Here is an 11,298-nt window from a genome sequence, read left to right as displayed (position 1 = left end):
AGACTGAGTCTTTCCTCTGATGATCTGAAGGTGGAACATCAATATTTACAGAATTCAGGAAGGAGAAAAATCACCATTCCCTGAGGCTTACTGAGATCTCCAGGTAAGCAATCATCTACCATGCTGAGGGCTCTTAGAGGTTCAGCTGCCATCACCACTCGTCTCAGAGCCATTTCTGTAAAAAAACAATGGTGGAGTGTAGACTTCTTAATATTCATCTCTTTAAAATTATTGTGATTATTTATTTAAACAGATTTTACAGAAAAATGCAAACATACAAAGAGAGAGAGAGCGCGAAACAAAAAAAGAAATAAATAAAAGAAACAATAAAAGAAACAATAACAAACTGAAGAGAAAAAGTGAAAAAAAGGATTATTGTACTAAGAAACTGCCAGTCATTCTTACAGTTAATGATAACCCAATCTGAAACCCTGGTTCTAAAGTGACATGGATTCAAATGAAAACTAAGTAAAGTGAATCAAGCAGTTAAATCTTTATTCTGGAGTCAGCGTGAAGGACAACTCCCAGATAATGGAAACAATAATCTTGCTCAGTCTTTTGGTCATTTAAACTCCAGGAGTGGCTTTTGGGCCTTTTGGCAAATGGCGTGATTTTGGTTTTCTGGTAATTGAGTACTAGCTAGTGTTCCCTGCAATATTCTGCTAGTGCTTTCAATGCTCTTTTAAGGCCTGTAGGTTTCTTGAAAATAATGCTGCATCATCTGAGTAGAACAGAAATGTATCTTCCAGCAAATGTCTTGAGGATGGAAATTCATATTGAGGAGGAGGCCCACCATGGTATTGCAGAAAATCACAGGACTCAGACCACGGAATCAAAAGTTGGTTTATTTTGCGCAAAGGTTCAGAGCACTATATTTGTAACCACATCTGAACAGCTTCTCATAACAAAACACAAGTTTATATATTCTCATCAGAAACAGCAAAACACGGAAATGTAGCTGATAGCATGGATTGGTTGCTTTGAATCATAGCCCCCTTACAGCCCCCCTGTTGCTACGCTAATGTAGCTAAAATACCTTACTAAAGCTTCTAAATGTCTAAATTTCTTGTAACATACTTGTGATTAGCTATAGATGAGACATAGTGATATATGTGGTCAGCTGTAGCAGAGCTTCAAACTTTAACACCTCTGTGCGACCAATAGATGAATCTGTGGTTTTGACATCTTTCACTTCCTTCTGTTCTTCTTCTAACTAATACATGCTTTTAAGACTTCTGTCCTGTTTTATGACTCAAGCCCTGCTTTGTGTCTGGCAATACACACATTCAAGTCCCATGTTCCGCTCCATGACCCCTGCCCTCCTTAATGGAGTTAATATATAGAAAGTAAAAAGGAGTGGGACAATAATATACTTGCTTGACACCTTTCTTAGTTCTGATAAGCTTGGAGAGGTTGTCCTGGGGATTACTTTTATTTTGAGTGATGTTCCTGTTTGATGCATACATATTAAAAAAAGTAGATGTTGATCAATTGAGGAGGTCTCCAACTTTCCCCACAATTTAGCTTCAAATATAGAATTAAATGTTTTTTAATTCTATATTTTAAAGTCTGGGGGGGGGGGCATCATGGCTCAGATGCTGAGTGTCAGCTGGAAAGTTGACAGCTTGGGTTTGAGATGCAAGTGCCCTGCAATGGGATAAGTTCCTGTTACTTGCCCCAAGTCCTGCCCACCTAGCAGTTTGAAAGCAAGTAAATGTGAGTAGATAAATAGGTACCACTTCAGTGGGAAGGTAACAAAATTCTATGGGCCTCAGGTTATAGTCATGTGGCCAAATGACCAAGAAATGTCTTCAGACAATGTTAGCTTCCTTGGCCAAGAAAGGCAGATGAGCACCACCCCTTAGAGTTGGACGGGACTGTACAGGGAAAACCTTTACCTTTTACCTTCTAAAGACTATGGAAATGACATATAAGGAGGTTGTGTTGCAGAAGGAGTATCTTTCAATGAGATGATAGACTACTAGAAACTCATTAATGGTAGATCAGCCTTCTCTAAAGCCAACCTGCGCTTCTGCAAGTATGTTTGCTTATTCCAGCCAATTGTGGAATTTGCATTGTAGGCATGTTGCATAGAGTTTGGCTAGAGTGGATAATTTACAGAATCAGAGAGTCAAATCAAACAATCAAACTGTTGGAAGGCCTTCTAGTCAAACCCCTAGAACCCTAGGCTTCCTTATATTTTGGAAATAAACTCCAATTTGTGCATTAATTTTTGTGTATTTCTAAAGTCAATATCTTAAATGGAAAGAAAACAAGCCTTGCATCTATCATTATTTTTTTAAAAGAAAAAATAGTTTTATTTTTATGGTTTTTAAACTCATTCCTTTGAATGTAGAAAAAATTAACTTTTTGAACTTTCTTCCTGAAAGTTAAGGACACATCGTTTGGCATCCTCTCTGCCTCAGAAACATGTATGTATGTATGTATGTATGTATGTATGTATGTATGTATGTATATATGAATGTATAAACACAAACCTTCCCAAGATTTAGAACATTGAATTGTAAAATATGGATATTCACACACATAAACCTTTTGAAGCTCTTCCTGTATCAGATTTTATTTCCCCACTAGCACACCTTGGTTAAATTTGACACAATTTAATCGCTAACACAAATGCTCTCATACATTCCCTCCAACCCAAGAGCAAACAATGCTACTCCTTAACTATATATCTAGATATGTCACAGTCCTGATTCTACACAAGAGCTGAGGTCTGATTCATGTCAGCCAGAAAGGTGGGTGGGGGTGGGGATGATGAGATCTCCAGGCATATCTGGACATCAATTGCATGTGATTTCAGCTGTGAATCAAACTCTTTTTTCTGTTAGAGTGATTTAAATGGTGATGAATTCCCATCAGCACTAAATCACTGTGTGTCTCCTTGGAAACTTCTTATAGACCAGGTGGGTCAAACTCAATTTCACTGAGGGCCACATCAACATTGTGGTTGCCCTCGGGGGGTGGGTGGGGGTGTGACCTACTGGGTGGGTGTGGCCAGCTCTACATCGTTCGCGTCAAGGGTGCCTGTGGGGGCCTGGGCAGGAGTGGGACAGATCTGAGGGTCTCTGGCAGAAGGGAGTGGGACAAGGGCAAGTGCCAAGCCATGGTCCACTGGAGGAGCCTCACTGCCTGCTGAAACCCTCCCCCGGAGCCCATCAAGCCAGATATGTGAAGTAGGCAAGGGCCATTTGCTAGCCACTTCCAGGCAATGGTGCATTTCTTCATTCCTCACAAAGGTGACACCTCCCCAGCATGCACCCAGGGGGCGGGGCCAACACGGCAGGGGTTGATTCCTCCCTGTTTCCAGATGGCCTTATGGAGCTAAGACTGAATGCGTTTTAGCATAGATGGCCACCACAAAATTGTACATTGGCTCCTGGCCGACCTGGGCCAGGGCCAAGGCAGTGGGGGCCGTTCCCTCACTGTTTCCAGGATGGCTTCGTGGGCCACATGAAACCACTTCACGGGTCGCATCCGGCCCCCGGGCCTTGTGTTTTACAGGTCTGTTATAGACCAATATCCATATGTTTTGGAGTGGTGATTTAAAATTAGAGGCCATCATTGTGTAGAAGGGAAGGGACAGTCAGAGGAAGTTAAGTATTGTACTATTCACCCATAGCCTGAGAAAAAAATCACCATCTTGATGTAACCATAAAGGTTTTGTTTTATAAGCTGGGGAGAGGTGTAAAATTGGTGCTTTTTTTTTTCACAAGAATCTGCAACAAGAAAAACTGCTGTTTGTATTGTTGTACACCAAACATTTGTATGGGTAGTCCTTTGACTTCTAAGAAGATATTATTATGGAATTCATCTATGGAGATGCCTCTGTAGTCCCAGTCTAGAAGCTCAAAGTTTATGGCACAATGGGAGCACTGGAAGTCAATTGTTGTAGTAATTGTGGGTATTATTCTAAAAATATTGCTTAGAGTTTTCCATCAATCTTTGTTGTCATCTCTCTTCAAAGCCAGGCAGCAGGTTCTGTCAGCAGCCACAGCTTCTAGTTCCTTTGGCTGGATGTCAAGAGGCATAGGGTTCCCTTTATAGTGTCTTTGTAGTGCTTGCATGGATGATCTTGAGGTCTCTTCCCAGTCAACCATATAGTGGTCATCCATTCTTAAGATATGTCCCTCCCAACCCCACCCCTAAATTGGACTCTGATTATCAAGAACTCAGCGCTGCTGAATTTTGCACGATCCAAGACCCTCAGGTTGGAGACACAGTATTGCGAACAAGTGCCAAGGATGGAGCAGAGGGTGCCTATGTAAAATTTCTCCAGAACTTTAATGTGTCATTGGTGCAGAGTGGATAAATCCATGCCATGTGGATTTAGGTATATCTTTAGAGTGTTATAAGATGCAAAGAAAATAAGAGGATTGGGCTTACCTGATTTGAGATAATATTTTGCATGTTGTTGTTTAGTTTAGATGAAGGAATGGATAATGCTGAGAATTAGAAAGCTTTTGCAGTTAGAAGAAAATAAGTTGAGGTTTGGGTGACATAGATATTTATGGTATGATAAAATCAATATTAATGAATATTTTGAAAATCATTTTGTTAGATGTGCTTTTAGGAGAATTTGGAATAGATAAAAACCTCCGACCACTAAACATATTTATTGGCTCACATTGCCAGAATAGTAGCAATAAAAGATAACAACATTAACAACAACACAAAGCAAATTAAGAACTGCTAAAACAATTTAAAAGTGTGCTGATGCTGTTAGGTTAGAAGATTCGGAAGGTACACATATGGGATAAAATTGCTGATTAAGAAAAGTATGCATGGGTATTTTGAGCATAGGACCGTGCTGGCGAACCTATGGCACGCGTGCCACAGATGGCACACAGAGCCCTTTCTGTGGGCACACACGCCATCACTCCAGTCCTAGGCCTTCAGCTGGGTTTTATAAAACTTTAGTCCTCCACTGCCATGTGGAAAAAAAAAATTCACTCAATCAATTTCAACTTCTCGCGGGAAAAAAAAATCTCGCAAAGTTGGAATTGATTGATAAAACTTTTTAGTCCTATCCAGTCTGCCGTTACCACCATAGCCACGCCCACCCAATTGGCCACACCCAGACAATGGGCCACGCCCACCCGGCACCCACAATACATAAGTGGGTTTGGGGTTTCAGTTTGGGCACTTGGTCTCTAAAAGGTTCGCCATCACTGGCATAGGAGATGATTGCTAATCTTTGACCTTAAGTCTTCTCTCTCTATGACTTTCTCCACTTTGTCTTAACAAGGAAGGAAGTGAGGGAAGGAGGACAGAAAGAAACTGGCTGGAGGGCATTGGAGACTAGAGTTTAATTTTTCTCCTTTAGGCAGTCTACCCTAAAGAAGGAGTTTGCCATTCATTTGTGTGCTGTGAATTTCCCCCAGACTTTCTTGAAGGCTGCCTTCACATCTTTGTTGCGTAAGCTGTAAATCAAAGGGTTGACCAGAGGGTTGATTACTGTATAGAACAGTGCATTTATCTTGTCCCAGTCTACAGTGTGGTGAGAGTTGGGTGCGGAGTATGTAATGAGCATGGAGCCATAGTAGAGGGAGACAGAGAGCAGATGAGCTGAGCAAGTGGAGAAAGCCTTGCGTCTCCCTGCAGCCGAACGGATGCGAATAATGGCTGCCACAATACTAATGTAGGACTTCACAATGACAGCAGTGGCTGCCAGCAAAGTGAAGCCAATGACAGTAGTGAGGATGATTTCATATACTCCTTTGTCATCACAGGCCATCTTCATAAGTGGTGGCACATCACAAAAGTAGTGGTTGATGATATTACTACCACAGAAGTGTAGGCGGAAGGTGTTACCAGTGTGTATTATAGCATTGGCAAACCCCACTGCATAGGCTCCCAGCACCAGCTGGACACAGAGCTTCTTGGGCATGGCAGTGGCATAAAGGAGTGGGTGGCAGATGGCCACAAAGCGGTCATAGGCCATGAAGGCCAATAGGAAGCATTCACTCCCACCAGCTGTAGCAGAGAAGAAGAACTGGGTTGCACAACCTGCTAAGGAAATGTGGTTGTTCTTGGACAAAGAATCATATAAGATCCGAGGAATGTATACTGAAGAATACCAGACATCCAGGAAGGAAAGGCTGCCCACAAAGAAGTACATGGGTGTGTGCAAGCGGGAGTCCAGGTAGATTAGTGTCATGAGGCCCAGGTTCCCAGTCAGTGTTAGGATGTACAATGCCAAAAACACCACAAAGAGAATTGTGCGTAGAAATGGTTCTGTTGTAAACCCAACTATCACAAAATCAGTAAGCAATGTGCGATTATCTTCAACTTCCATCTTTTTCCAAGCATAACCTATTTAGAGAGGAAAAACAAGTAAGGTTATTGCATTTTTGTGCCCTGAATAATGAATTAATGCTATGATTTTGAAAGATGTTTTGTAAACAATTTATGATGTTTGGTATGCTGTTGCTAATTTTGACCCCAAACTGATTTGGCTTCTGGTTTCTGACATTCTATAAACATTTACACAGTGTAAGGTTTGCATGAAAATAATGCTATAGCCTCTTTGCATTAAGTGCACTTGACCCCATGTGTTTTGCAAATGTTTTTCTATGACAGCTTTTAGCATATAAAACAAACAAAAAAACAAGCAAATATTGTTGTGAGTCAGCAGGCATATGACTTTAAATAACAATAATAATAACAACAATTTCTGGAAAAATGCAAGAGAAGGAAGACCAACTTGTATGTAGCATTATTGATTACAAGAAGGTATTTGACTCCCCATCATTTGACTAGATAGTCAAGTGCCTCGAAATATGATTACAAACAATGACTGATTATAAAGTAGCAACAACAGTGCATTGAAAGATCTGCAGGAAATGCTATTTGCCTGCAAGCAAAAACTGGTGGTACCATAAAGTAGTGAAAGTAATAGAAAATGAAGAAGCTAAAATGCTCTGGGACTTTAGAATTCAAATAGACAGGCAGGCAGGCACACGCCACATAACACCCCAAATGTGACAGTTTCAATAAGACAAAACATTTGGCTAGCAGACATGGCAGTATCTGGAGATTGCAGTTTAGAAGAGAAAGAACTAGAGAAGATAACAAAAGACAAAGAACTGCAAGTAGAAATAGAACAATTGTGGCAAAACAAAACAAAGGCAACTTGGTTGCAACCCCTAAACAACTGGAGCCCCATTTGAATGTCACTGGCATTGAGGAAATCACCAGTTAAAAGCAAAAGGCAGCTTTACTCCGAAGAGCTTACATCCAGTGACAATACCTTTAACACTGTAAAGCATCAACATCTGCCTCCTCTAGGTCCTTGGGAAGGATTCGATATGTGGAGAAAAATGGCTAATCCAGTCTGAACAGCTGGATGACAGTGCAAGGAACCATAATTAATTATAAATGACAATATTATTAAATAGTAACAACTGCCACAATTGTTCATTAGAAATGTGGCCAGAGGTTTGGATTTGAACGTACTGAGTAAAACCTACTAGAACTGTCAAGTTGAAAAGGCTTTGGGAAAGCATCTTGTTGGAACTTTTTAGATCTGAACAGACAGACATCTGGTCCATGATGTGCCTAATATAAAAAGTTATTGAAAAGAAGAAGGTTTGGTTCATTGATGTGACTTTCAGATGATTCTAGGATGGAGGAGAAACAACGGGAAAGATTGAAATTGAACCACTATGGAAAAAGAAATCTGTTGTTATACCAATTATAATTGGAGCCCTAAAGGATTCCCTCAGTAACTGGAAATATTGAATTGGAGGTATGGGAAACCTGAATATCCTAATTTTTCAAAAGCCACCTTGCTAAGAACTACTTATACTGTTAAATGCTACTTGGTTAGCTCTTGGGTAGGACTTGAATCTAAATGTAGATTATTCACAGAGAAGGGACTGCATTAAGGACTGTAATAGGATCCCTGCCTCAGTGCCTGCATGCCCAGCTCTGCTGAGGGAAAGCTTCTCTTTAGTGAAGCAATTCTAACCATCTCTGTGTGAAGAGCTCAGGTGGCTGAAACAGACGAGTAATCCTGAGCGGAGAAAGGCCCAAGGTGGACAAAGGAGAGAATCAATCAAAGGCATGAAAATGAGAGGAGAAATTTGGACCTGAAGGGAATACAAAGTCCATGTTCTGCATCCTGAGGCTGAAGGCTTCCACCATTTCTGGGCTTAAGAGACATATCACTGCCTTCTGCCTTCTGTGTTATAAAACCACTTTTAAATCAATACAGTAAACTATCCCTTTTAAAAGCTTAATTTTGTAGGGGCACCAAAGGAAGAAAAATGAAAGAATGTGAGTTTATAACAAAGTAATATGTAGTATCCCAAATTAAGACAAACAAAATCATCCTAGTAGGTTTTATAGGACTGGGATGGAGAAGAAAATCTCATGATTACTTGCACAATGGCAAAAGTAACAACAAAGCCGAGAGGCCCTTGTGCTGTAACACAGAATAGCCAAGTGGATGGCTTCAGGGTCGGGAGGGGAGGCATGAAAGACTTTGGGCTCCTGACAAGATGAGGCAACTCTTATGTGTTTGGGGAACCCTGGATTTGGCATGGCCTCCCACTGATAAAATACAACTGAAAAAAGGAATGTGGTCAGATCCAATAGTCCAGTTTTACAGCATGGAAGTATTCTCTGTCTGTAAAAACTGGCTGGGGGGGGGGAAGGGGAATAATATCTATTAATTTGATCCAATTTGATCTAAACAATAATTATATCAACATCTCACACAAGACAGGTAAACTGCAAATATTATTTCTTCTATCTTCTCTGAAGCTTTTCTCAGTGATACAATTCCTGGGTTTTCCAGAGCTCTATAGCTACAACTTGGTTTCACTGACATGAACAACAGAACAACCGAATAACAGAACAACAGGGTTGGAAGGGACCTTGAAGTTCTTCCAGTCCAACCCCCTGCTCAAGCAGAAAACCCTATGCCATTTCAGACAAATGGTTGTCCAATCTCTTTTTTAAAAGCTCCAGTGTTGGAGCACTCATAAGTTCTGAAGGCAAGTCATTCCACCAATTAATTGTTCTGTCAGGAAGTTTCTCCTTAGTTCTAGGTTGCTTCTCTCCTTGATTAGTTTCCATCCGTTGCTTCTTGTCCTGCCTTCAGGTGTTTTGGAGAATAGCTTGACCCCTCATCGTTGTGGTAACCCCTCAAATATTGGAACACTGCTATCATATCAGCCCTAGTCCATGCACTGCTCTTTGAATAAGTTGTTCTCTTTGATTAGCCCCAAAATGTATAATTGGCATGCAGCTTCCATTTCCAAATTTCACTAGTATAACCAGACACACTCCTGTTAAAAAAATAAAATCCAAACAGGATTCCTCCAAATGTGACAAAAATTAAAAAGCAAAAAGATTTTCTGTTTTGATGAGAATTCCAAATTGGATGCCTGAAGGTGGCTGCTCCACTCTGTCTGCCATTCAGGTTGCCCTTGAAAGCACATCTCTTAAATAAAAGTAATAAAGAAAGGAGTGTGCCCGGTGCTGTTGTGTAATATGTGTGCCTCACTGAAGGACCTTTCTTGTGTGGCCTAAAGAGCATGTCCACTCCCTGGTTTCAATGAGTGACCCCATTTCCAGCCAGAGGAGCAACAAAAATGATCTGTCCTCATTCCCCTTTTTCACCAAGGTACTTCCTGACACTCACCTGACACTCATCTGATCAGGCAGTTCCATCTTCTGCTAAAATCCAGATTACTATCCCCCCTTCTCAGAGGTGTGAACAGCTCTCTTTCCAGTTCATAGAAGTCAGCTCTTTAGATAATTAAACCTCTCAAACATTGCTGTGAAATTTTCCTGTCCTTTCTCAGAGGATTACCTGGACTTTGTCTTTCAACTCCCATTCTAAGGCTCCTGTCAGAGACAGGGCTGGAAGAACTGACTGCCATGCACACAATGAATCGAGCTACTTCTGGATGGAAGGAGAAATTGGAAAAGTGAATTATTTCTGAGCAACTTGGAACATCTATTCACAGAAGGGCAAGAAGGAATGGGTTTGAACACGGTATAACAGCCTTTGCATTCAGATGCGACAGAAAGGACCAGATAAAACAATTGATCACATCTTACCTGGAGGAATAATAGAATCTCCGTAACTGGCATCTAAAGGTATCAAACATACCTGAATGAAGTGAAGTGTATCTTTCCACTTAGTGCTGATTAAACAAGTTGACAGATCAGCCAGTATGGGAGCCTTCTGTTTTCCTAAATACAATATTTCTTCGAATTAAGCATAATATTCTTTCAAATTAAGAAGCCCTAGTTCCCTGTGGAAGTATTTAAGACTGAGTCTTTCCTCTGATGAGCTGAAGATGGAACATCAGTATCATGCCAAAAGTTTTTTTCTTAATTCCTCTGAAGGGAGTTTTGTCTAAAGATACAGGAAGAAGAAAAAACACCATTCCCTGAGGCTACCTGAGATTTCCAGAGAAGCAAACTTCTTCCATGTTGAGGGCCCTTAGAAGTTAAGCTTCATTATCGCTTGTCTCAGGGTGTTTTCTGTTAAAAAAAAAACACTTCATAATGATCATCTCTTTAAAATTATTATAATTATTTACAGAAAAATACAAAGATACAAAGAGAGAGAGAGAGAGAGAGAGAGAGAGAGAGAGAGAGAGAGAGAGAGAGAGAGAGAGAGAATGAAAGAAAACAAAGAAGCAATAACAAACTGAAGAGAAAAGAGGGGAAAAAATAGTGTACAAAGAAACCCTCAAGTCAATTTTAGAGTGAATGATTAACCAAATGTGAAGCTCTGGTTCTAAACCTACATGGATTCAGTTCCAAACTAACTATAATGAATGAATCAGTCAAATCTTTTTATGGTCATGACCCCCTGGGTTTTCCTACTGCTAGCAGAGTGAAGGACAACTTCCAGATAACTGAAACAGGAGATCTGCTCAGTCTTCTGCTTATATAAACTCCAGGAGTGGCTCTTAGGCCTTTTGGCAAATGCCATGATTTTGATTTTTTTGATAATTGAGTACTAGATAATGTTCCCTGCAATATTTTGCTAGTACTTTCAATGGTCTTTTAAGGCCAATAGGTATTCTTGAAACTAACGCTGTGTGGCCTGAGTAGAACAGAAATGTGTCTTCCAACATGTTTTTTCTTTGGGGGGGGGGGATAATCATGCTGAGGAGGTCCCCCATGGAGTTGATACAGAAATTAAATAGGAGTGGGGACAATAATATCCTTGCTTGACATCTTTCTTAGTTCTGATGCCCTTGGAGAGGTGGTCCTGGGGATTACTCTGACTTTGACCAAGATCCCTTC

General features: G+C 40.6%; 1 protein-coding gene across 4 annotated transcripts; it reads right to left on the bottom strand.

The window, feature by feature from the left end:
• Positions 1-5,080: 5,080 nt before the first annotated feature.
• On the bottom strand, positions 5,081-10,259 carry LOC120308313 (olfactory receptor 9G4-like). Of its 4 annotated transcripts, none has more exons than XM_039344227.1 (3): positions 10,148-10,257; positions 7,480-7,581; positions 5,081-6,336 (listed from the first exon to the last, which is right to left on the bottom strand). In XM_039344227.1, exon 3 carries the CDS (start codon positions 6,317-6,319, stop codon positions 5,378-5,380), a length of 942 nt encoding a protein of 313 aa, XP_039200161.1. In that variant the 5' UTR covers positions 6,320-6,336; positions 7,480-7,581; positions 10,148-10,257; the 3' UTR covers positions 5,081-5,377. The 4 variants fall into 4 exon arrangements, with proteins under 4 accessions (XP_039200161.1, XP_039200162.1, XP_039200158.1 ...); XM_039344228.1 differs by having other exon boundaries at positions 7,494-7,581; positions 10,148-10,251; XM_039344224.1 differs by lacking the exon at positions 7,480-7,581 and having other exon boundaries at positions 10,148-10,259.
• Between the last annotated feature and the right edge of the window lie 1,039 nt (positions 10,260-11,298).

The sequence above is a fragment of the Crotalus tigris genome, unplaced genomic scaffold, assembly GCF_016545835.1.
Source record: "Crotalus tigris isolate CLP2741 ecotype Arizona unplaced genomic scaffold, ASM1654583v1 scf7180000017899.1852299, whole genome shotgun sequence".
NCBI lineage: Eukaryota > Metazoa > Chordata > Lepidosauria > Squamata > Viperidae > Crotalus > Crotalus tigris.
This window is presented reverse-complemented; position numbering and strand designations above follow the sequence as displayed.